The sequence below is a fragment of the Musa acuminata genome, chromosome BXJ3-6 (genome assembly GCF_036884655.1).
Source record: "Musa acuminata AAA Group cultivar baxijiao chromosome BXJ3-6, Cavendish_Baxijiao_AAA, whole genome shotgun sequence".
NCBI lineage: Eukaryota > Viridiplantae > Streptophyta > Magnoliopsida > Zingiberales > Musaceae > Musa > Musa acuminata.
This window is the reverse complement of record NC_088354.1, coordinates 5,841,111-5,865,858: the sequence shown is the minus strand read 5'-3', so window position 1 is coordinate 5,865,858 and position 24,748 is coordinate 5,841,111. Positions and strand designations below refer to the sequence as shown.

Sequence of the window (24,748 nt, the reverse complement as noted above, 5' to 3'; positions counted from 1 at the left end):
GAGGTGGCTGACTCTTTCTCTCTCTCTCTCTTTCTCTCCCTCTCTCTCGCTTCGATCATTTGTTTAAGCAACCCATGAACTGGCAGCATCTAGAGACCCGATCTATAAGACCTTGTAGGGGATTCATGCATGAACTTTGCACCCACAACTTCTACTTTGTTCCTCTCTCTCTCTCTCTCTCTCTCTCTCTCTCTCTCTGGAGATGGGGAGGCAACCCTGCTGTGACAAGGCCGGAATGAGAAGGGGGGCATGGACAGCAGAGGAAGACCAGAAGCTCATAAACTTCATCATCAACAATGGCATTCATTGTTGGCGCCTCGTGCCCAAGCTTGCTGGTACCGACCGGACCTTGTCCGATGATTTCTTACAGTTTGGACGACGAGTTGTGTCGAATCAAACTCCTTTCAGCCTTCGTTCAGCTCACCGAATCATTATGGTCTGTTTGCTGACCATGTTCGTGGTACGTTTGTTTCTTTTGCTGCTTTGCTATAGGTCTGATGAGATGCGGGAAGAGCTGCAGGCTAAGATGGACTAACTACCTTCGTCCTGACCTCAAGCGAGAGGCCATTTCCCCGGAAGAAGAGAGCCAAATCATCCAACTCCATTCGCGTCTCGGGAACAGGTAACCTCGCACAAGAAAGATTCTACGTCGATCTCACGCTCTTATTCTCGCCTTGCATGCCGCCGAGTAATTTAGCCTTTCGCCTCAGATGGTCCAAGATCGCATCATATTTCCCTGGCCGAACCGATAACGAGATCAAGAACCACTGGAACACCCGAATCAAGAAGAGACTCAACCTCCTCGGCCTGAATCCTGTGACTCACGAGCTCATCAATCCGCCAAATGCCAGTCCGGAGATGATGATCGATATGAAACAGAAGGAAATCGGAGTCAGCTCGGAAGACAAATCTGGCTTCGAGCATAGGATTTGGATGACATTCCAGAGCATGAATGCAGAGGACAATAGGCTGCAGGTCAACTCTTCAGGCAGCTGCAGCTCCTCCTTCTCAGTGCAAGACTCGCTCTGCCCTTCTTCTAGCAAGGATAACTCTTTTCCTTCATCGGAAGCAACCATTTCTCTTGACGATCTCTTCTTCTATGGGAACTTGCTATGAGCCATCGCCTTAAGCAAAAGAAGCTCTTTTCTTGGAGATAATTCCATATTCTTTTCATCAGATTAGGAATTCAGATTTCAGAATGTAGTTCAGCATTAATTCTTTGTAATCTTAATATTCTTCAAACAAGAATAAGCCTAAACTACTAAATTGTTTGCTTGCATACAGCAGATATGCCTGCAAAGTCAGCATTGACTTTGTGTTCTTGGAAGTTTGCCAAACATGCCTACAAGGTTTGGATCTACATAAGCTGCCATTATAAATCACAGAGTGAGAAGGTCTCACCCCTAAGATCAAGGAGGATGCATGATGGCTGATGGAATCCAAGGGACAGAGGAATATAATTGGGATCAACCATCATCTCATGTTCTTGGAAGTGTGCTTGATTTTTGTACTAGAGTGCAGTTGTTTAGTCATAAATCAATTGCTCATCATTGGATGAGGGGACAATAAACATTTCATGCACATGGCTTAGATCAATATCTGGATGTCATCTTCCTGAGGGTTATGATCTTTATAATAATGTAATTGGCACCCTTGGCATCATATCAGAAAAATCAAAAGAAAAAGTAGATTTGTTACCTCTTAACGATGTAGCGTTAATTAAAACTCTAATCATAACTTAATATGGGATTAGATTAAAAAAAAAGGATTATTTGAAAGAAAAAATGCTTCGATTCGATTCGATTGTTATGATTTTTTGGTATGTTGGTCTGACCATCATTATCACTGAATTGATCGGTATAAATAAATCTTTGGTGTTTTTTTTTTCTATTCAGTTTCTTTTTCTGATTTCTTGAGATTTTATTTTTACATGATATTTGAAATCTTTTGATTAGTCTGTAATCTCATTATTGTATTGTTGAAGAATTGATCTGTTTTGCTCCAAAATGTACCTTAGCCCCCAAAGTAAGTAATATATGAAATGACATGTATATACCATTTCCATATAAATAGAAACAAAAGATTCTATATCAGGAACATTGTCCAAATATGCCTAAATTTCTACTAGATACGGTCGGATCTCATGTAGTTGAGCCAAAAGGACTGCGCAACGTACAAGGAAAGCACAGATACAGGCAACAATTTAGTGGGCGGATCGATTCAAAACGCTTTGACCAACACATTTCTCCTCTTTCTTTGTTAGGATCCGTTGTGCCAAAAGCTTCCTCCTTTTCCAGTCAGTCAGAGCCCAAAAGTTTTACCGCTTCTTCCATTTCAAAAGCCTCACCTTTTTTTGGGATTTCTCAGCATTTTGAGCCCAATTTTTTTGGAACCCTTTCGTTTCTTCGGTGCTTGAAATGGGATCTCATGAAGCTCAGGTAAATAGCTCTTTCCATCCGACTTGCTTTCTTAGTTTCTTCTTGATTTGAATGAGCATTTCTTGAGGGTGTAAGGAGATGTCGGTGTCGGCAGGAGAACCATGTTGCAGCATTAGGGGGGTCGATATCTTTCGGGAGATTCTTGTCGGAATCGCTAGACTGGGGCAAATGGTCTTCCTTCCACCATAACAGATACTTGGAAGAGGTCGAGAAGTACTCGGTGCCGGGTAGTGTTGCTCGGAAGAAAGCTTACTTCGAAGCTCACTACAAGAGGGTCGCAGCTACGAAGGAAGCCGCAAATGCTGCCAATAAAAGCTTACCTGGGAGGCAAACAGATGTCGCTGGATTCGTAGAATCTGAGAAGAAGAGTAATCGTATGGTCGACCAAGGTGCTTGTTTTTCGAGAGCAGGTATCAGTTTTGATCTGTGTGAAGTAGCACAAGTGGAGAAGGAGAATGCCACAGAAGAAGATAAGAGTCACATCGGTTCTTCTCTGCAACTTGAAGCAACAGATGTAGCAGTTGAAGAGGGTGAACAAGTAGAATCTGAGGAGAAGAGTAATCATACGGTTGACAATTCGAGAAAAGGTATCAGTTTTGATCTGTGTGACAAGAGCAATGAACCACAAGTGGCAGAAGCGGAGAAGGGGAATGCAATAGAAGGAGATGAGATTCACATTGGTTCTTCTCTGCAACTTGAACCAACCGATGTAGCAGTTGAAAATATTGAAAACAAGAACAAGTCTTCTGGGTTTGAGCTTAGTGAGATCTGTACATCGGAGAAGAAGCCACTGAAGGTAATGTGCTTGGCTAGTTCTTCGGTTCCGGTTTCATATCCATGTCAATGCCACTGATGACATGATAATTTGGTTCTTCCAGGAAAGTCTTGTCATTAATATGGATAATATAGATTCAGCTGAGAAGAATTATAGTGTGACTGTTTCAAGATCATCAGTTAGCCATAGATCATCAGGATTGCCTCCTTCCCCTTCATCCAGGATTCCATTTTCCCTGTCAAGGCCGGTTTCATCCTTGAGATGTCCCAAGGAGAACATTTCCACTCCAGGCAGTAACAGGAAATACGGTTCTATCTCAAAGGAGAACAAGAAATCAGTTCCAACATTTCCAAAATCGTTGCACATGTCGGTCAATCTTACTCAATTTCAGAGTGGAGGGGCCAATCCAAAAGCTAAAATGTCACCTGTTCATGAGAAGGCCAAGGAAACAAAAGCTAAAATGTCACCTGTTCATGAGAAGGCCAAGGAAACAAAAGCTACTGTGAATTCAGCAAAGCCATCTCCAGATCTCTCATGTCATCATAGGACACCATATAAGGTGCTTCTTTCACTTCCATTGTAAATGAATCTTATGTCCCATAGGATGTTCTCTATGGTAAACCACATTTGATTGAGCAATTCAGGTATCTTTGGATGGAGTGCCAAGTTTAAACTCAGTTATCATACAGTCAGAAAAGAAGAGGTACGACAAGGTTGATGATTCTGCTATTAAATATTCTGATCTTGCAGGTCTTAAGATGTCAGAAACTGCATTTAAGTGTTGTAAGGTATATTATTGCCCATGATAATCTCTAAAGGGGCATGATCCTGAAATATCGGATAAGAAACAATTTGTTGTTTAGGAACACTAAACATGAACACAGGCACACACTTTAATCAACTTTAGATTAGATATACACATAGATTTTTGTGCTCAATTTACTCATAGACTATAGATGGTGCTACTAACTCTTTGAAACATCTATTTGTGCTGCAGGAATTCAAACAATACAGGCAGTAGAGCTTGCAGAGAGACTGCATCATTTTCTCATACAACTAGAACTGGTGGAAGCATAGAACTAAAAAAGGAGGTACATGTGTGTGCTTAGTAGGTCTGAATTGCTTAACCACATATATAAATGATTACATAGCATTTTTTTTCTTATCGTAATGAAGTTTTCCTCATGCATCCTAAGTTCTCCTTCGTTAAATATTTGTTCTCATTTTTCGTTTGGATGGTGAGTCTTCTTTGAAAGAGGCAATGAGACTATATCTCCAAGAGGTGTCAAAGTTCCTTTTATATTATAAATCCTTCTACTCTTCTCAATTTTATTTCACACTCCCATAATTTAGTGAACAAAACAACTTTAATATCTTTCTAGAAGTTTTATGTCTGCTCTTCACATGATAATTACATTTCACAGTCAACTTGGCTTGTTTAACTTCATGCAATTTAAATGTGACAATTACCTGTAATATGCAGAAATCATTTGAATCGAAGAAATTGCATCAAAGCTATCATTTTAAAGCTAGGTCATTGCCAGAATTCTATCGAAATGCTGAACCAAATAAGAAGGAAAGGACGGAGGTATCCTTCTCGTACTAATTTATCTGAAAGTCTTTGTTTTGTGATAATTAATCTAATTATTTTTATAATTAGTCATTAGAATACCATATAACTATTATCAGATGATATTTAATAGTCTCATGAGCAAGTAAGATATTTGGTTCTCTAATGATAAGATACACCATGTACTTACATTTTGCGCTGTTATATACTGCCCATTTCCATTTAAAAAAAAATATTACTTCTACACAGTATAATTATAGCTCATAATTAGTAAAACTTGCTGATTTCATTTTCTCAATTTTTTATTTATGTAAGAGTTAAGCCAAATTGTTTGAAACTATCATTCATCTATATCCTACACATCTAATATCTGTATTGTATATGCAGAAAACAGCTGAAAGTGAACAAAATAAATTGCAGCACACCCATTGTTTCAAAGCCAGACCATTGCCAGAATTCTATCATAATATTAATCCCACAAAGTCTGGGGTGAAGGTACGGTTCTCTTATGATTTTTCAATTTTATTACTGTAACATAAAACGCCTTCTTACAATTCGGGAATATGAAGGTTATTTGGTTCTCGTATCTGGTATACATGCACCTGGATGTAAGAAAAACTTATTACCGATATCCATCATCGATATTATCACACAACATTATACAGAATTGTTTTGCAGGAAAGATGTTCATGATAAATTTTTTTTTGATAGACTAGGGTCAAATTAGAAGAGAATGAATAATGGCAAATACTCTTATGAATTCATTAACACTTTTAAGCTCCAGATGTTACATGTCAAAACAGGCAAAGATATTAAGAACCTGTTAGACCTATGTTATGTGGGTCGTAAGCAACTCAGGGTGGTTAATCTAAGAAGTTGGGAAATATAATTCACACAAGCATAAGGTAATGGATACACACAAAGTTATATGGATAGTCTTGATTTCTAGACCAATTAATTCACTAGGCATTATTTTGAACCATCTAGGCAAGAGTAAAGCCACACTATGCAAGATCAATGGATCCTTATTCTGTCTGATAAATATTAGGCTGATGTATGACTAATAAATTGGTTGTCGACAAGTTTTGGCATTTAAGATATATGAATTTTCCTTTTCTTAAGGGAAAAGATTTATACATGTTTCCTTGCATCTGTGGACAATGAACTTTTTATTTCTCGACTAGCGTTTCTTGTTAACACATTTATTGTGATTTGCAGATTTCATTGGAAAAACCTCATTCCTGAGCTTGCAAGGATCACTAAGTCAGAAGCCAGCTCATATCAGAACTCTCTTTTGAACTATAAAACTTTTTAATATCAATGGTCCTACAAATGATAAACCTTACCGTAAAATGTGCTACTAAACAAATCCAATCAAAAGAGAGCATATCTGTGCTATCTGACATCTGAGTATATTAAAAGTTTGACTTCTAACTTTGTTCATCCTTATGAAACATGCAGCCTATTTAGTAGAATGATTATGGAAGCTTATCATGAAGTCTCGCAATGTGGCTCCATTTGTCATATACTCGCAAAACCTGCAATGGGATTTTGTGTTCAGCAGATATGACACAGAATTCTCTTTTATGACCAATTTGAGGACAGTCATACAGATTACCCATTGCATTTAGTGAGACAGCATTTTTATGTCTTAGTTTGGGTTTGTTCATGGAAGATAAAAGAATCACACTATGTAATGTGCTATGACATGCCTGATACTAAAACTCAATGGCTTCTGTAATGATCAAGCGATGCAATGAAGGATAGTCCAGCAATTCTATCATTGTGGACATAGTTCGAAGCCAAAACTAGAATCAAAAACTCAAAATCTTTTAATTTGGAGTCACTTCTGCATGACACACAAAGAAGTTTTTGGGAGATTTCTATTGTCTGAACATTACTGTGTAAGTTCTTGATTGCACTTTATAGTTTCACTTTACCACATAGCTACTCATGGTTTATTTTCCATTCAAAGCACAGAGACCTATTTGTTTTCATTGGCAGTATATGACTTGAAACCTATAGCTCCTATGAGGTTTATTCAAAAGGGATACAAAGCTGTTTCCACAGATACTAATCATATTAAAAAAGGGGGAAAAGACACTCTTTTAAGCCTTTTGCTTGTGATCAGAATCATTTCCAACAAATCTAGGAGAATATTCAGATATCATATGAAGAGCAATCTTTATGTGAGTGATCAAGATTGGAGTCATGTAAACAATATTACAATAGGAACATATTCTTTGTTCATGATTGGAGTGATCCCCACTGTTAACATTTCATTGTTGTTACCAAACTTATTATATCTCAGATTGAATTGTGGGAGCAGTCGTGTGATTCCCATACAAGATGACATCAATTCCATCTCAAGTTCAAGAATAAGAATGAACAGAACTTGTCTCTCTCAAGCATATAATTGCTCCATGAATCCAACAGACTTCAATTACAGTCACGGTCAAGACAGAAGAGAATACTGGGAACAGGATCCTGGTGTTCTCAGCTCTATATGCAACTCATAACTCAACAAATAAGATGAACTGATTCTGCTGAGTAAGTCCTGGTGAAGGAGTGACAATGTCAAGTCTCACAACCCCAAAAAATCTTCTGCATTGGTAGAAGTGCACAAAAATGTTTAGATTAACACAACAACATGGCACCCACATGCAGATTGAACAGCATTGGCCTCAACATCTCATCATGCAGATGAACAGATGGGTGGAATCATAGCCTCTGCCAAAAAGAAAGAGCGATGCCTCTCAAAAGGAGAGAAAGTTTTCATTCTCCTTGTAGAGCAGGCCACTAGTTACCTTCCACTTTTATTTGAACAGAGGTGGATGAACTGGGTCCTATATAGAATGACAAGGGCCATATGATGACAGAATCCTTGCTGCTACAGCAGTACTTGTGCCATAATTGTATCACTATTTCAAAGTGAGGCCTTGGATGCATCTCTATGCACTCTTCCTTTTAGGCTCCTACTTCAGCTTCTCTTTTTGTCAAAAGAACACATCTTTCAGTCTCAGAAAGCATATGTTTATTCTCTTCCCTCCTTACGCATGCAGGAATCCAGCATCTGTTTACTACTCGGATGAATTGATTACTCTGTGACAACAGGTAAAATTGTTGTATTGGATAAAGATCGAATCTGTGAGTTGTGTGAGCACAGAGGAGCATCAACTCCAACGAGTTCAAACCACTTTTAGCCTTTGATTCAGTGGATATCTGTCTCCATAGCTTGCACTCTCCTGTTAGCTAGAGATGGACTCTCTCTCTCTCTCTCTCTCTCTCTCTCTCTCTCTCTCTCTCTCTCTCTCTCCATGCCAACTCAATTAGCCAACAGTGTCATTCATTGAGGGCTATATAAGGAGCAACCCCATCAACACCATTGCCAACGTCTTTAGCTCCAACTCCCACTGTGTGTGAGACCAGTAGTTCAGCAGAGTGGTAAGTAGTAAACAGAGATGGAAGGAGGGCCATGCAAAGGTTTAGGGGAGATGGGAAAAGGGTCGTATAGGAGCCTTTCGGGGACATGGCGGCGAGCCGAGAGTGCCGTGAATCGCGCCGTCGCCCACAGCCGCGTTGGGAAGTACTTCAAGGTGGAAGCCCGCAAGAGTTCCTTCACCAAGGAGCTCCGTGCCGGCGTCGCTACCTTCCTCACCATGGCCTACATCATCTCCGTCAACGCCGCGATCCTGGCCGACTCTGGCGGGCCGTGCACGCACCGCGACTGCAGGCAGATGCATGTCGCCGCGAACTCTTCCGCCATGCACGCGCACCATACCGTCCCCGGACGTGGGTGTGACTTGGACGCTGACGCGGAGTACCAGAAGTGCTTGGCGACGACCAAGAGCGACTTCGTCATGGCCACCGTCATCGCCGCTGTGGTCGGCAGCTTTGCGATGGGTTCCTTCGCCAATCTGCCGCTGGCATTGGCCCCCGGCATGGGGGCCAACGCCTACTTCGCCTACAACATGGTGGGGTTCCACGGCACCGGGCCGGTGCCGTACGAGACCGCAATGGCCGCCGTCATGCTCGAAGGGTGCCTGTTCCTCGCCCTGTCGGTGCTCGGCCTGCGCGCGAAGCTAGCCCGGATGATTCCTCGCTCCATCCGCCTCGCCTCGGCCGCCGGCATCGGCCTCTTCCTGGCCTTCACCGGCCTCCAAGCCCGTGAGGGGATAGGGCTCGTCGGGCCGAGCAAGTCGACGTTGGTGACGCTTGCGGCCTGCGCGAGGACTGACGCTGCCACAGGCGAATGCCTCGGCGGCGTCATGCGGAGCCCCACGTTCTGGCTCGCCGCCGTGGGCTTCCTCGTCACCGCCGTCTGCCTCTCGAGGAAGGTGAAGGGAAGCATGATATATGGCATCGTGATCGTGACCTTGGTGTCCTGGTTCAGAGGTACCAGCGTCACTGTCTTCCCAGACACCGCGACGGGGAATTCCAACTACGAGTACTTCAAGAAGGTGGTAGACTTCCACATGATCAAGAACACAGCCGGAAAGATAAGCTTCAGCGGCTTCAACACGAGCCAAGTGTGGCTGGCGGTGGTCACGCTCCTCTACGTCGACGTCCTCGACACGACCGGATCGATGTACTCGATGGCAGAGTACGGGGGGTTCACCGACGAGGAGGGCGGTTTCGAGGGGGAGTACCGCGCGTTCATCGTCGACGCGAGCGCCACCATCGTGGGCTCTGCGCTGGGCACCACGACGGTGACGACCTACATCGAGTCGACCGCGGGGCTCAGGGAGGGTGGCCGCACCGGGCTCACAGCGATCACGGTAGCGGCTCTGTTCCTGGTGTCGGCCTTCTTCACGCCGCTGCTGACGAACGTGCCGCCGTGGGCGGTCGGGCCGTCGCTGGTGCTGGTGGGGGCGATGATGATGAAGATGGTGAAGGAGATCGAGTGGGTGGAGATGAAGGAGGCGGTGCCGGCGTTCCTGACCATGATCCTGATGCCGCTCACGTACTCGATTGCGAACGGGATCATTGCGGGGGTGGGGTTGCACGCGGCGCTGCATCTGTACGACAACGTGGTGGGGGTGTGGAGGTGGGTGGCGAAGGCTAGGAAGATGATGGGGGAGGCTCAGAATCAGGTGTCTGCCTCGGCTGCAGACATGCCTCCCACACCTGTTTGATAAATTGTTCTTCCCTTTGGTTAGCATCAATGAGTTGGGTTCTTCAGTTGCATGACAAAGAACTCTCAGCAGTTCTCTCCATTTGGGAAGGAGAAGGATGCATGAAACAGGCTTCATCTTTCCTTTCTCTCCTTCCTCATACGAAGAAGGTTGTGTTAAGGCTTATAATGCTGTTTATTCTCTCTCTCTCTCTCTCTCTCTCTCTCTCTCTCTCTCTCTCTCTCTCCCTCTCATTAGTGGTGAAGATAGTAGAATCCCAACACCACCACAACAACAACAACAGTAATAGTGTTGAAATCATATTATCTCATTGTTCTACTGTCTTTAACATAAAAATTGAGCATTAAACATTGAGATGGAGGAGAATTCCATCCTAAAACAATTCCTTGATCTGATCACACAATCAATGGGAAATCATCACTGAATATACGATGTATTATAATAGTATTCTTGTTGATGCCTCCAAATTAAAATAAAGAGATCCATCCACAATGAATTATAATAATTAATAGATCAGCAAACATAAGTTACATCAACACACTCTCCACATAAATAAAATATTTACTTTTTTCTTTTCAAAGTAAGTGAATTTGATCCTATGATCTTACTATAATTTTTATCAGTTAAATTAATCAACATATTTTAAATTTATCGGATAAGAGTTTGAATCCTAATCATTGATAACTAAGTTAGATATATCATCATCATCATCATCATCAAATCAATATTTTAGATATAAACAAATATTATGGATGGTTAGAAATGGGAGAAAAACTAAAATCAATCTATTTACCTAAAGATGTCATCACTTTTATGTCATTGGTGGCTTTGGAGCTAAATTTGATTCAAACTTGGCCCACATTAAGAGATTTGGTGTTGCTTGAGATGCAATTTGCTCCTAACATGATATTAGACTTGAGTTAAACTCCGAATATCCATCTACTGTATGCTCACTCTCTTTTACAATCCATCATTCTTTAATCATTAGATATTAAGAAAATATTATCTGTAATGAAAAATATTAGATAATATTTTTATTGTAATTTTATTGATGTGATAGATATATCTATTGGTTGACTCTTTATTATTTGACATGTTTGTGGTATGTAATGGTAAGATGAATGAATATTCCCATATCAAAAGTATGATCATATTAATATGTTTTTAAGAACATATCATAACTTGGGTAATAGTAAGATTAAGTTTAGTATCACAACCCCAATAATTTTCTCTTTTTGACAGGTATCTCTTGATTCATCCTGTAATGACAAAAGCATATGAAGCCACTCGAATCAATTAGGTTAGCAAATGGAACTTAGCACCTAAGAACTAGCAAATTAACCATGGCTCAACTTAAAGCAAAGTGATGTGCAATCGTATTATGTTTCTCTATTATTATCTTTCCATGGAATTCTGTAACTGTTGTATTTGCATTCCATAGTGTCTTCTCCCACTGTTTCTTTCAACTGTATGTATTGTATTATCTGCTGAATCTATCTAACCAAATCGGTTGGTCATGTATGTTTGTACAATCAAATCATGTAATTTTTGGATCAAAGAATGACCTTTGATTTATGATCAAAGAATGACCTTTGTACAATCCATTTTGATGAAAATAAAGCTTCTAATTATGTTCCATTTTCTGCTGTAGATCATTATGTATCACCAACTCAGGGCTTGACCAAGTTACTATGTGTTCTATTATCATTGTTCATCTTGATGCTAGTAAATCTAATTTGCAAAAGTCTCTCTTTTCAATGGTCATTCAACATTTTTATGCACAATTATTAGAAAATTTGTTTTTTATGCAAAGTTCTCTCTGCATATGTTTGATGTTCTCTTTATGTGGAGCCTTTGATGAAAGGAGGAGTCTCATCCACATTTCTTGGACCTTTTATTCCACAAAATGTATACTTCTTCCACTCACAAATGTTGATGCCATGAATGGGATGTCAATGGAAAGAAGAAAGTTGTTTTTGTTTGATTGTGCAGTACAACTTGTTCTTAGTGCTACCTCATTAAGCCATTCTCAAAACTTGAAAGGAATCATCACCACATATGTATATCAATAGAATCTTGGGCCCTGTCTTCTCCTTTCTCCATTAGAGCAAACCTTTATGGACTTGATCTCATTTTAGTTGACCAAGACATGAGTAGACTAGTCCACTGATAAAGCTTTCCTGCAATCACTGTCAGTTCCCCAACACAGGAATGAGGAAGCTCAAACAAGAAGAAGCCAAGAAGTTGTCCCAAGTTTCCATTCCATTACATAAAAATACTTAGGAATGCAACTCTTCTTCCACATCAACTTTACATAAACTCAGCATCACACTAACACTTAGCAAAGGATGAGTCTGCCCTCAGCTCCTTGCATCTCATACTGTTAGTACTAGAAGAGGGATAGAGTGAGAGGAACCAAAGGCCTACACCTCAATAATGGTGTGGCATGGGCTGCTCATGACTTGCCTCTCTGCCATGGCCATCATCAGCTTCCTTTCCTTGATTGCAGGATCCTCCAAAACCAGCACCTTGTCCTTGTCCCTCACGCCCACCATGTGGAGATGATCACCATCCTCTCTCTCCTTGCCCTTGAACAGTAGCCTCTGCTCCCTTGGCTCCAGCCCTGTCACCATGCCCACAACTATCTTCAACTCCCCTGCAGCACCACAGAAGAATTCAGATCCAAACACAAGTAAACATGAACAGATGAAACCTAATCGGCTCACCAAATGTGGCAGTGGCTCCAATAGATATCTCATGCCAACTTGACCCAGTAGAGATTCTCACTGTGATCACCTCATCAGCTCCCTCACCACATTCTCTCTTCTGAACCAGCATGCCTCCTGGCCGCAGCTCCCACTGGATGTCACCGTTCCTGCTGCACCCACCATTGCCGCCACTGGCCTTGGAAGAACTCCTCTTGAAGAGCTTCTTTGATCTCAACCTGATCATTCTTCCTTGCCTCTGCCCTCTCTCTCTCTCTCTCGGTCTCTGTGTGAATGCACAACTTAGGAGACTCGGAGGAGTAGATATAGAGAGAGAGAGAGAGAGAGAGAGATCTTGGACAAGCTTTGCAAGCGTGCGTCAGGATAAAGAGGTCATTGATGGAGAAGAGGTTCTTTATGTCTTAAGAAACGAGAAAGTGTTGGGTGTGATGAGCTTCTTTACAAAGGTTCTTTGGTAGACCTGAAAAGAGAAGAGAACTTTAGCTGCTTTTGGTGGGCTTGTTTGCTAAAGGGGGAGATGAGCTCTGTAGATGTTTGATTAGAGTGGTGGTGTGTGGCGAGACTTAGGGAAGGTGAGTGCAGCACATGGAGTCTGCAAACCTGCTTTTGCTTGATTGAAGGGCTAATAATATAATGGTGATGGTTGGTGAGGATGGACAGCATCTGAAGAAGAAATCTTTGGGTTTGATGCTGGAGTTGCCTTTTAGGAGAAAGGATTTTTCTTCTTCTTCTTCTTCTTTCTTTAAAGCCTAAGGCTTTGGTACTGTAGCTTGCAAGACAGTATGATGTAACATTATATACAAATCAAGAAAATACAGGAGAATTATTCTTTTAGATTTATAAGAAAAAACTTCACATTTTAGAATATAGTATTGGAGACTTGTACACTTTCATCTATAATCAATATGTCAATAGAAATATAAATAATATACATATGTTATCTCCACTTAATGATATGATTTGTGATGTCTATATTTTCAAAACTGAAAGTATTGAAAAGAAATATATTTTAGAGTTTTAATCTTTCTAATAAATTTAAAAAAAAATTAAAAATTATAAAAAATTTTAATTATTTTTTAGTGAACTAATGATAAAGATGATATTTGATCTCAGACTCTTATTATCCATGTATTATCATAAAAAAAAAATCATCTCTTATCGTAAAGATAAATGGATCGGATACACCATCGTAAATCTGATTAAATATTTTGGATCGAATCGATATAAAAAATAATATTATTTTGAAAATTAAAGAAAGAGGGACATGTGAAATGTATTGGTGTAACATACAAATTGAATGCAACTGAATTGGACTTCAATTGAATTGGAAGCATCAATCATTGGATGACCTTTCATTAACATAACTAGGGTTATAGGTTCTCATCATGGTCTTTTGTGCCTGGTTATAATGAATGCGTGAACTTGAAGAAGGTTAGAGAGGAGAACATGGATTTCAGATCAACATAGTATAGTAGCAATTTAGATAGTGTGTGAGGTGGGTTGAGATTCCATTGGCATGTGCAAGAAGGGCCAAAGCTTGAAGGAGCTGAGGAAGAGGACAGAGATTGATGTAAATGTTTTTTGTGACATGACACTACTATATCATCATTAAACAAAAAAGCACTCAAGAGAAACTTTAATGACAAGCTATCATTTATAATTCCATTCTACATTGCTATTTTTTCTTTTTTAATATCATTTTCATTTCTACTACATAAGACATCATTTCAAGTTTAACCCTTTTTTATTTTTATTTTTATTTTAAATAAGACAATGCAATATTTATGATAGAATCATGAGTTTAAGAAAATATTTAAATATAAATAGTTATGCAATATTTAATTAATTATATATATATATAATCGTTAAACATTTTAATATGATTTAAGCAGTTCAATAAGCATATATATGTGTATTAGAAAAAGAAAATCCAACTAATTTCCAAGCTTAAAATCTGATTAATTATATTTCCCAAAGTGTGTGTGTGTGTGTCCATTCCACTGCTTGCATTGGCCGAGTCATGGTCGGATCGAACTCGGATCCATGGCTCATTGGATTCCAGCCCCAAACTCCGAACCCGCAGCTTTCTCCTCCAGTCACATTAAAGGGGTGTGGGCCTGCTTTGGGCCCCGACACTGTTTCGACTCTCACCGCACCAGATTGCAGAAAACTCCCCAGATTATACTTATTTACCGTCGAGAGTCCATCATCTTAACGCTTGGCTTGCGCATTCTTACATGGGAGTACGATTAGCATTTTGTTAAAGTAACGTACCAGTTTGTAATTTTACAAGTCCGTTGTCGCACAATAGCCATTAGTAGAGGGACTTTTCTATAAATTGTTTAAAATTTATGTGGGTCCCACTGTTTGGAACTACTCTGAGAGAGCCACGTCATCAATAGACTTGTCGTGGAGGAACGCTTGGGTACGCGAAGCCTTTATCTTCGCCAACCCTAACGGCATCCGCGATCGAGCGCTTCACTCTGCGGGAGAGAGAACGCCGTCCACCTCCGCCGCATTCTCTGAAGGGGAGGAGGAGGTAGAAGGAGAGAGGAGGAGGAGGAGAGGGGAGATGGCGCTGGCGTTCGACGAGTACGGGCGGCCCTTCATCATCATAAAGGAGCAGGGGCAGAAGGCACGGCTGCGGGGGCTCGACGCGCAGAAGGCCAACATCTCCGCGGGGAAGGCGGTGGCTCGGATTCTTCGCACCTCCCTCGGCCCTAAGGGCATGGACAAGATGCTCCAGAGTCCAGACGGGGACGTCGTCATCAGTCAGTCTTCTTTTTCTCCTTCTTGATTATGCTTCGATCTTGTTTCTTCCTTGCTATTGTTGGAGATTACTAGTAAAGCGTATTCTTTTTTCTGATTCTTGTTTGAGGGGCTTCCGTGGCAATGAGAGGGAGGTGGAGTCATCTGTTTTGCTTGTTGGGATTTTTGCCTCGAGCTAGGGTTTTTGAACTTTGGGGTGTAGGAAAGGCGTGTTTTTGTTCATCAGTAACTGGTAATTTTTTGGTAAGGTGGTGCTTTTTTGAATCATAGTTGTCTAGGGTTCAAGGCTCGCTAATAAAGTGGGAAAGACGAACGGTTTGGATCGTAATAAATGAGTATTGAAGTTTGTTTGAGTTGGGAGAAACGCTTATGGTAGTAGTCTTCAGTACTTGTGTCTGGTTTGTTCAGGAAATCGTTAGGAAATACAAAAAGAGAGAGATGGAACTCTGGTACTTCACTCGAGAACCAATGAAGGTTGTTCTTTACATTTTTTTAATGTAAATGTAAACTTTTAGTAGGTAGTGAAATTGAAAGTAAAATTATAGCACCCTGACATTGTGCAATGATCTGCTTTTCATTCACCCACAATAATATGTTGTAACAAATTTGAACGCATCTTCCATGTTGAACTTCAGAATTCACATGGGTAAGAATTTTGGTAATTGTAACATGTAGGGGTTGCATGATGTCTGTTAGATAGCATGTGCATTTTATTTATGGTTCAAGGTGCTGATCCTGTGTTGTACATACCAAGCAGTAGGACACAGGGGAAAGCTGCTAATTGGTAACGTGGTACTAGCGTGAAATCCATGTGAATTCATCTTATGTCATGGTAAGGCACATGCAATTTTGTGTTATATAACATGTACCATGTGTCATGGCGATGACCATATAGCACAGGGTAAGGTGCTGACACCTTGAACAATGAACTTCGGTTATAATTCAGGTGAAAAATGTTTAGATATTAGACTAAAGCTCTTCACAGATGGTTGGTTATCGATTGGTTACTTTTAACCTTAAACTAGAAGTTGTTACATGGACACTCTGTCTACTTTAGGGCACTGAAAAGTTGACTATGATTGTGTTTCCATGGTTTAGGAATTTTTCATTTATATGGTCATTTTTAGTAGGCAGTCGAGCTCCCACTCCCTTAGACTTTTCCATTTGCTGATTATTGTTCCTGTATGGTGGCAGCAAACGATGGGGCAACAATCCTGGAGCAGATGGATGTTGACAATCAGATTGCAAAGCTAATGGTGGAACTATCCCGTAGTCAGGACTATGAAATTGGTGATGGTACAACTGGAGTTGTTGTTTTGGCCGGTGCGCTTCTTGAGCAGGCTGAGAAGCTATTGGAACGTGGTATTCATCCTATTAGAATCTCTGAGGGATATGAAATGGCCTCTAAGTTATCTGTGGAGCATCTTGAGAGCATATCACAGAAGTTTGAATTTAGTGTTACCAATATAGAGCCTTTGGTGCAAACTTGCATGACAACTTTATCTTCAAAAATGTAAATTTAATTTTCCTTTATTCAGTCTATTGATCTATCTTCTTCCATACTTTTCTTCTATTTTTCTGAATTTGTTTATCTCCAGTAAACTACTCATCACGGTCATGTTGCAGTGTCAATCGTTGCAAGCGTGCACTAGCTGAGATTGCTGTTAAGGCAGTTCTTGCAGTTGCTGATTTAGAGAGGAAAGACGTTAATTTGGAACTAATCAAGGTTGAAGGAAAGGTCGGAGGAAAATTGGAAGATACAGAGCTCATATATGGAATTCTTGTTGACAAGGATATGAGCCATCCACAAATGCCAAAAAGAATCGAGGATGCAAATATTGCTATCCTGACATGCCCATTTGAGCCACCCAAGCCAAAGACAAAGCATAAGATTGACATTGACACTGTTGAGAAATTTCAAACTTTACGCCAGCAGGAGCAGAATTACTTTGATGATATGGTCCAAAAATGCAAGGTACATACGTCAAATGTTGTGTTTTTTCGTCTTATCAACAAGTTACTTCTTGCAAAAAAAAAAAAAACAGTTCTTGCATGTGGGCCTGTTTGCTGTAACATTTTGGATATTAGGCTTTTCACGAACTGTAGAGATTTTGTTGTATGTAAATATTTGCAATTCAGTCAATTAAAACTTAATTACTTATCATCTAGAGTCATTTTTTAGTGAATTTTAATTTTAATTTGATTTATCTATTTAATTTGAATTGATCTAATTTTGTTAAGTTCTAAGTTTTCAGTTTTATATTTTCTCTGCAATCATCTAATATGTAAGATGCAATTTGGTGATATATTGTCATATGACAAACAAGTGAATTTTTATTTCAAATGAATTCTGGGTTCTGTTTTTGACTGTTATAGGATGTTGGTGCAACCCTTGTTATCTGTCAATGGGGTTTTGATGATGAAGCAAACCATTTATTAATGCATCGGAATTTGCCTGCTGTTAGATGGGTTGGTGGTGTTGAATTGGAATTGATTGCTATAGCTACAGGTTTGTATTTTGTATTAGTTCACTAGAAATAATGAGGCAACAAAGAAAACTTATCATAGGTTGACTGTCTTTTCTATTCACACAGGTGGGAGGATAGTTCCAAGGTTCCAGGAGTTGACAACTGAAAAGCTGGGAAAGGTAGGATTTCCTTGGGATTCTCTCATATAAGTTTTATAATTGGGATATCTGAACATTTGGTTTGTCAGATGTTAACTTCTAAGTTGAGTTAACTTTCTCTGTGCAAGCTCAAACATTTTGTTTTATGCCACTGTATACTTCTATGTCCCATTGTTTAACATTGCTAACATTTAAGAAGTTGCTCTTTTTGTGTACTGAGATCATCGAGTATTTATGTGGTGAGGTAAGCTCCTCAAGTGAAGCTCACTGAGCAAGAATCAATCTTGATTGATTGGAGATCGAGTGTTAGTTTTTATTTTTATTTGAAAAAAGTTCCAGATTTCATATAAAATGTTGTTCTAACTTCTAAATGGGTTTCTCATTTCATTTGGAGTCCTTGAAAAAAAAAAGAGATAGAAAAGCAAAAAAGTTCTAACATCTGCAGAAAAAGTCTACGAATAATATGCATGATACAAAAATTACATAAATGTGCATGATACAAAAACTATATAATGCAGCTAATTTACATAACGAAAAATACTGTCTTAACATATTACACAAAACTTATGATAATATTTTAATGATATTCTAACTAAAATAATCCTACTAATTTCCTAATTGTTCTTCTCAAATTACTTATGGAAGTACATATGAAAATCCCTATAAAAAAAGAAAAAACTCCAACTTAAACTATGGAGTCAGTCGACTGAACTCAAACCTAACTGAACACAACTTGACTCATCTTGTATATGGTATGCATCACTTTATAGGCTAAAATATAAATTGGCTAATTCGCTCCTGTTTTTAGTTTTTTGAAGTGCATAGGCTATATAGAGATTTGATAGATCTACATGCATCAACTATCTTGGCTGAAATGACATGAGATTTTGTAGATCTGCCACATATTGTCATTTACATTACTAGCAATAATATTTGGAAATTATTTGTAAATAGTAATAACCAACCTAAACTTTTTACTGAACTGAAATAGGAACAACTTTGGAGAAGACTAGAGGTGGTAAATTGGCTCTAGAGGGTTGATTTGCTTACAGTTAGCAAGAAAGTGTAGGTTACATTTGGAAATTTAGGCTATAAAAGTGTCCATGAATAAATTTAATGTGGATGTCAATACATATAGATATATGCAGTATCATCTTTCCCCTTCAGCCTATTTTCAATTGCTTTGTTATATTTTTGTGCTAGAGCTAGGTAATCTTCATTGTTTAACAAAACATAAAACCTAAGTTACACTTGTTTATATTTGCATGCTTCTATAATGTATGCTGAACTTGGTTAAGAGTAAATTTTAGTGATTGGTGTGCCAACTTTTTGTAGTGGTACATATCAAGAAACTGTAAGGTATCATCTATATGGGGTCATCTACATGAATGTTCTCCATCATTGAGCTCTTACGAGGAAATATCACTAGGCAGAGTAAGAAGACTAAGAACCATTAAATCTTGTGATAGTTCTATCCCTAAGTTATTAATTTAGCTACAACTAAAGTGTAATATTCTTAAATTATCTAGCAATTTGTAGATAACATGCTTTGGTAGAAAATATAATTATGTATCTGGATTTATATACATTTGGAGGAAATTCTGATAAATATTTGGATGCTTCATACCCTAGTAAATAGTTGAGGGAGCAATATCGTCAGTGAATGCATTGACCGACTCACCGATAAGAGCATGGTAAAAAATTTGTTTTATTCTCCTTCGCAGAGTCTGTTGTGGTGATTCTTGACTTTTCATGTATTACACAGAGAGACATTATTGACTTCATGGTACCAAAGGATTTCAAGTTATTGGATTAACTTATGAATGAGCCTTTGTTGAATATGTTTAGTTGATTTTCCGAATACCAGTGCATCAGTTTTATGAGTGCTAATATTATTAGGAAACTTTTTTTTGTTCTTTCTTACCAGGCTGGATTAGTTAGAGAGAAATCATTTGGAACTACCAAGGATCGGATGCTGTATATTGAACACTGTGCTAACTCCAGAGCTGTAACAATTTTCATTCGTGGTGGTATGCATGTCTAATCCTGCTGTAGTACTCGTGGTAGATTGGTAACCCAATTGTATTTGCATTGTGAAAACTCATTCTTTCTGAATCTAGCTAAGTATGTTTCAGATCGATAACGAGGTTATAACTTCGAAATCTGCATATATATATATATGTATATATATATATATATGTATATATGTATATATATATATATATATATATGTATATATGTATATATATATATATATATGTATATGTATATATGTATGTATATATATATGTATATATATATATGTATGTATGTATATATATATATATGTATGTATGTATATATATATATATATATATATATATATATATATATATATATATATGTATGTATATATATATATGTGTATATTATGTATTTTAAACGAATGGAATTTGATACATTTGATGGTACTTCTAGTTCTCTTTTTAGGCTGAAACGAATATTTTGCTTACACTGGGTTTTTGGAGGCATGTGCTAGAATAACATTGATATGTGGAGTCATATAGTTAAATCCTTGTTTGATAATGCTGAACTTTTTTTTTCATTGAGAAATTAGAACTGCCTTTTCGCCCTTGGTGAACAGTTAGAATGCTTTTGATTGAATACACGATGAGGTTGTTGTGCTCTAAATTGGGTGAAAAGGAGTTCTGACATTGCATGTGGACAGAGCATGGCATTACCGTGTGCTATATCCCATTAGATGGATTGATTTGATGCCCTGATTTTCTTCATTAATAATCAAATCTGGTTTATAATTCAAATCGAAGATCAACATTATTGATTATGATTCTTAACATACAAAGGGCAAGGAAACAAATAAATATATAATATGTAGTTCTCTAAGCTGTTCATATTCTAGGCACCAAAAGGCCTTGTAACAACATTCATACCTTATTTTTATTTGATTAATAGAACCCGAATGTCACACTGTTTTGTGTTTTGATATACATCTAAAGACATTTAATCTTGAGCATTGAATCCTCATTTGAAATATGCATTTTATCTATATTGTTTCATGTACGGTAATTATTTCATGTAGGCTTAATCAACTGTATTGGTTTCAATCCGAGTCTTTTTTGTTGAATGTTCATGTGCATTTATTCTAGTCTACTTTATTGACATAAAGATTTTTGGTGTTATTTTATTGTCTCATTAAGCATTTTGTTCGTCCTATGTGGCAACACTTAAAGAAATCCTAATTCTAATTAGTGATTCTGTATTAAGAATTAAAAAAAAGGAGATGGAATGAATTGTTATTATACTAAAAAAAAGATGTAGTTAAAATTTTGTGATAGATGATCAAGAAGTATCCAACTAAAAAGGTTCATGTTCTTGGTACTGAGTATTTGTCTAAAGAGGATATTGCACATAGGATAAGGCAGGTTACAAGTGGGAATGCAGGCTTGTGAGTTCTATAATCATTATACTATGGCTTAAATGAATATTAATTTGATAATAAGGTGAGAAAAATTGTTCAAGCTGGTTTAGGTATGTCTAAATAAGACTATTGTGCATACTAGTGAGGGGAGTGAACCAGTTTAAATTGAGCTGCAGAAGGGCAGAGGGAGGGAGGACAGGAGGGATACGACAACGTTAAGAAAGGCATCATCATCAATGATGCTAAATGGGAGAAGATTATCCATGTCTGATCTTAAATGAGCACTTATCTCCCACAACATTTACATGCTTTGTTTGGTAACCAATTCAACATGTTTTCTCATTTCTTTATTTAGGAATGGGTTTTCTGTGTGTAACTTTCTATGTTTATGCTTCTGATTAGCAGTAATTCTTCTCACAAATTAGGCAATTTGTTTTACTAGAGAAACTACAGCAATTAATTAATTTGAATTTTTTATTGAATTTTTAATGGTGATGCTATAGGTAACAAAATGATGATAGAAGAAACTAAACGTAGTCTTCATGATGCACTTTGTGTGGCTCGGAATCTGATCCGGAACAATTCTATTGTATATGGTGGTGGCTCTGCTGAAATTTCTTGCTCAATTGCTGTAGAAGCTGCTGCAGATAGATATCCTGGGGTGGAGCAGGTGAATGATTCTAGACCTTTGGGAAATTGTCTAACAAATTTTTTGAAGCCTGAATTTCAAGTTTTTCTCTGTTTCCTTTCTCAGTATGCTATCAGGTCATTTGCTGAAGCTTTAGATTCTATTCCTATGGCTCTTGCTGAGAACAGTGGCCTTCCACCTATTGATACTCTTACCGCAGTCAAATCTCAGCAAATTAAGGTATGCAGTTAATAAATTAATCAGCTCCATCAATCTTATAATGTTGAGTGGCTGAAAGACTGTTTACCTCAAACCCTTTTTTACGTGGTTTGTATCCAGTGATGATTTAAAGTACTTTGTTATTGGGATAGGTATTCATGTGCTTCCGTCTTTGAAATTGGTAGCAATGGCATAAAGTTCAGGTCTTTTATTGGAATAAGTTGCTCTTTAACACTAGGTATCATGATTTATCCACAGAATCAGGTGGCAGGTAATAAATTAGATAATTAGAAGTGCAGTGGGAAGCCTTGCATGCCTGCATCTTCCACAGAGAAGGGCATGGAAACAGAGAAGTTTTGCCATATAGGGGGATGGGAACTAAAGGAGCATGTCCCCTTTGACTCCATATAGAAGGGACATGAGACCTCGTAAAATAAAGAAATCGAAAAGGTTTTTCTCAGTTTTGGTCATAAACTTTGTAGGATATATCTCCAAAGTAATCTAGAAACTTTTCAGTATCCAGTGAAGAGCTACAACTATACAGCGAGGAAGACTGCATGACCATGCTGTGTATGAGTCATTTTATAATATATTGTAGTTAGTTGTTAATTGATTAATATCTTATTGATTTCAGAGTAAACTACTACTATATAAAAGCTGGAATATAACTCCCACATACTTATAGGGTCCATGACAATTAAAAAGATCTCCTTTTGAACTTTTGGTTGATTATCTTTGGGAAATAAAAAACCAGCTCATGTTTTCAAGAATCACTAGTGAGTTATTTATGAGTTTTTATTTTTTTATTATTTATCACGAACATCTTAGATGAATGTCAAATGTTGTGATATACAGTTATATATTCTAGAAAATTTTTATTGCCATATCCGTGTTGTACATCTGTCATGTCCATATCCATGCTTTGGAGGTATAATTACCTGGGGTACTGGTAAAGATGGACTGATGAACCATTCTTATTATTTCATATCCTGTTTTATTTATTAATCATATGATGACAAGATTCAAGGCTGTAGCATTCTTTTTGAGTTGTCTGTTGGCACCAATTTCCTATTATCCATGGTCAGATAGGCACATGCATTTTCGTTTAGTTTCCGGCACAGCACTGATGTTTCTCGTGCCAGAGAACCAAGATTAAGTGAACTTTGCCTTGTACCTTCTGCTGATAAGTTTGATCTGTTGTCCTGTCACAATCATTACACAATTGTATCCTTAAGCGTTGCTTGGAACATTTCATATATCTTCAACATTGAAATATTCTCATGGCATGGTTGTTGCAGGAAAGTAATCCATATTGTGGCATAGATTGCAATGATGTTGGGACAAACAATATGAGAGAGCAGAATGTCTTTGAGACGCTGATTGGCAAACAACAACAGATTTTGCTTGCAACACAAGTCGTAAAAATGATTTTGAAGATTGATGATGTAATCACTCCGGCTGAGTACTGATTTTGGTGATGAAGCTTTTGAGCAAAGAAATATCTCTATCATAATTTGCTATTGCTAAATGGTTTAAATTTCCGTGTTGCATCTAAGAATTCTAATGGCTTGATTTTTGTGCTTTCTTCGTTAATTTGAGTGACTTTTTTTTGTAATGATTTTGTTATAAGTTTATTTATGGGTCTGATCTGTATCTGTATCATGCTACACTTCGATCAAGGGGAAGATGGGTGACTGTTTCCTACGATTGGATAGACATCTGTAGATCTGGATCAGATGCATTGCGAGATTCTTGGATGTTGTTTACTCGGAATTTGATACCTGGCATTTCTTTTTTCTCTCATGATTGTGAAGCTGTTCATGCTTGAATGAATTCAAAAGGTGAAAAATTAGTCGTTGAAACAGAGCATCCATAAATTTTAGCCTAATGGTTTATGATCTTTTGCTCCTCAAGGGTAGTATCCTTCTCATGATTGTGAAGCTGTTTATGATCTTTTTCTCCTCAACGCAAATGGTGGTGGTCGCTCCCCATCCCTCCACTCATCAACTATTCCATTATCTTGGAGCAACACCTTAGAATCATCAAATCCCGCTCCTACCCTACCATAGTTGAGGATGCCTTTGCCCACCCCCTCCCTAACCCGGTGCATTCTCACTCGAAACTCTCCACCATGTGGAAGAAGCGTTTTGTCGTCTCCCTTGACCCATTCGTGGCAATGCTCGTTCTACTCCAATAGCCTCTCACATGATGATGATGATATGGATGAGCTCTGGTTAGTGCCTAATGTCACTCCACAGAGGGTGGCATCCATAGGGGTTGCCGGAGCTCCTGTCGCTCTCCCAACTACCATGTTAGTTCCGACACCATCTCTTGTCACATCAGTTTCGATAGCGGGGGAACAATAGGAACTCCGATGACCCTTTATGGCACGACATTAAGCATTAACCAAAGCTTGTCTACATCATCATCATTGTGCGGGAGGC

At 38.6% G+C, this 24,748-nt stretch overlaps 5 protein-coding genes and 1 long non-coding RNA gene across 6 annotated transcripts; 5 read left to right on the top strand and 1 right to left on the bottom strand.

Annotated features, from left to right (window-relative positions):
* The first annotated feature begins 103 nt into the window (after window positions 1-103).
* Window positions 104-1,255, top strand: LOC135640507 (MYB-like transcription factor ODO1). Its single transcript, XM_065154992.1, has 3 exons — window positions 104-335; window positions 493-622; window positions 711-1,255. Exons 1-3 carry the CDS (start codon window positions 203-205, stop codon window positions 1,114-1,116), a joined length of 669 nt encoding a protein of 222 aa, XP_065011064.1. The 5' UTR covers window positions 104-202; the 3' UTR covers window positions 1,117-1,255.
* A 1,162-nt stretch (window positions 1,256-2,417) lies between these two features.
* LOC135640761 (protein WVD2-like 7) lies at window positions 2,418-3,970 on the top strand. Its single transcript, XM_065155496.1, has 5 exons — window positions 2,418-2,438; window positions 2,533-3,234; window positions 3,317-3,772; window positions 3,858-3,916; window positions 3,964-3,970. Exons 1-5 carry the CDS (start codon window positions 2,418-2,420, stop codon window positions 3,968-3,970), a joined length of 1,245 nt encoding a protein of 414 aa, XP_065011568.1.
* A 238-nt stretch (window positions 3,971-4,208) lies between these two features.
* LOC135640765 (uncharacterized) lies at window positions 4,209-6,136 on the top strand. Its single transcript, XR_010497448.1, has 4 exons — window positions 4,209-4,304; window positions 4,697-4,801; window positions 5,171-5,278; window positions 6,002-6,136. It is a non-coding gene; the product is annotated as an uncharacterized LOC135640765 (long non-coding RNA).
* Window positions 6,137-8,165: 2,029 nt separating this feature from the next.
* Window positions 8,166-10,102, top strand: LOC103987152 (adenine/guanine permease AZG2-like). Its single transcript, XM_009405365.3, has one exon. The coding sequence runs from the start codon at window positions 8,245-8,247 to the stop codon at window positions 9,916-9,918; it is 1,674 nt and encodes a 557-aa protein (XP_009403640.1). The 5' UTR covers window positions 8,166-8,244; the 3' UTR covers window positions 9,919-10,102.
* Window positions 10,103-12,152: 2,050 nt separating this feature from the next.
* Window positions 12,153-13,150, bottom strand: LOC103987151 (BAG family molecular chaperone regulator 1). Its single transcript, XM_009405364.3, has 2 exons — window positions 12,645-13,150; window positions 12,153-12,574 (listed from the first exon to the last, which is right to left on the bottom strand). Exons 1-2 carry the CDS (start codon window positions 12,868-12,870, stop codon window positions 12,342-12,344), a joined length of 459 nt encoding a protein of 152 aa, XP_009403639.1. The 5' UTR covers window positions 12,871-13,150; the 3' UTR covers window positions 12,153-12,341.
* A 1,951-nt stretch (window positions 13,151-15,101) lies between these two features.
* On the top strand, window positions 15,102-24,008 carry LOC103987150 (T-complex protein 1 subunit epsilon). Its single transcript, XM_009405363.3, has 9 exons — window positions 15,102-15,415; window positions 16,608-16,926; window positions 17,040-17,388; window positions 17,790-17,922; window positions 18,008-18,060; window positions 19,967-20,069; window positions 21,961-22,127; window positions 22,212-22,325; window positions 23,603-24,008. The coding sequence occupies exons 1-9, from the start codon at window positions 15,217-15,219 to the stop codon at window positions 23,771-23,773; spliced, it is 1,608 nt and encodes a 535-aa protein (XP_009403638.2). The 5' UTR covers window positions 15,102-15,216; the 3' UTR covers window positions 23,774-24,008.
* Window positions 24,009-24,748: the final 740 nt, after the last annotated feature.

Bases quoted from the DNA above. Each gene is read 5' to 3' on its own strand.
- LOC135640507 (XM_065154992.1), top strand. From the start codon at position 203: ATGGGGAGGCAACCCTGCTGTGACAAGGCCGGAATGAGAAGGGGGGCA. The intron at 336-492 runs GTACCGACCGGA...GCTTTGCTATAG, and splicing joins CCTCGTGCCCAAGCTTGCTG to GTCTGATGAGATGCGGGAAG. The intron at 623-710 runs GTAACCTCGCAC...CTTTCGCCTCAG, and splicing joins CATTCGCGTCTCGGGAACAG to ATGGTCCAAGATCGCATCAT.
- LOC135640761 (XM_065155496.1), top strand. From the start codon at position 2,418: ATGGGATCTCATGAAGCTCAG. The intron at 2,439-2,532 runs GTAAATAGCTCT...CGGTGTCGGCAG, and splicing joins TGGGATCTCATGAAGCTCAG to GAGAACCATGTTGCAGCATT. The intron at 3,235-3,316 runs GTAATGTGCTTG...TGGTTCTTCCAG, and splicing joins CGGAGAAGAAGCCACTGAAG to GAAAGTCTTGTCATTAATAT.
- LOC103987152 (XM_009405365.3), top strand. From the start codon at position 8,245: ATGGAAGGAGGGCCATGCAAAGGTTTAGGGGAGATGGGAAAAGGGTCG.
- LOC103987151 (XM_009405364.3), bottom strand. From the start codon at position 12,870: ATGATCAGGTTGAGATCAAAGAAGCTCTTCAAGAGGAGTTCTTCCAAG. The intron at 12,575-12,644 runs GTGAGCCGATTA...GTGGTGCTGCAG, and splicing joins TGGAGCCACTGCCACATTTG to GGGAGTTGAAGATAGTTGTG.
- LOC103987150 (XM_009405363.3), top strand. From the start codon at position 15,217: ATGGCGCTGGCGTTCGACGAGTACGGGCGGCCCTTCATCATCATAAAG. The intron at 15,416-16,607 runs GTCAGTCTTCTT...GTATGGTGGCAG, and splicing joins AGACGGGGACGTCGTCATCA to CAAACGATGGGGCAACAATC. The intron at 22,128-22,211 runs GTGAATGATTCT...TTCCTTTCTCAG, and splicing joins GATATCCTGGGGTGGAGCAG to TATGCTATCAGGTCATTTGC.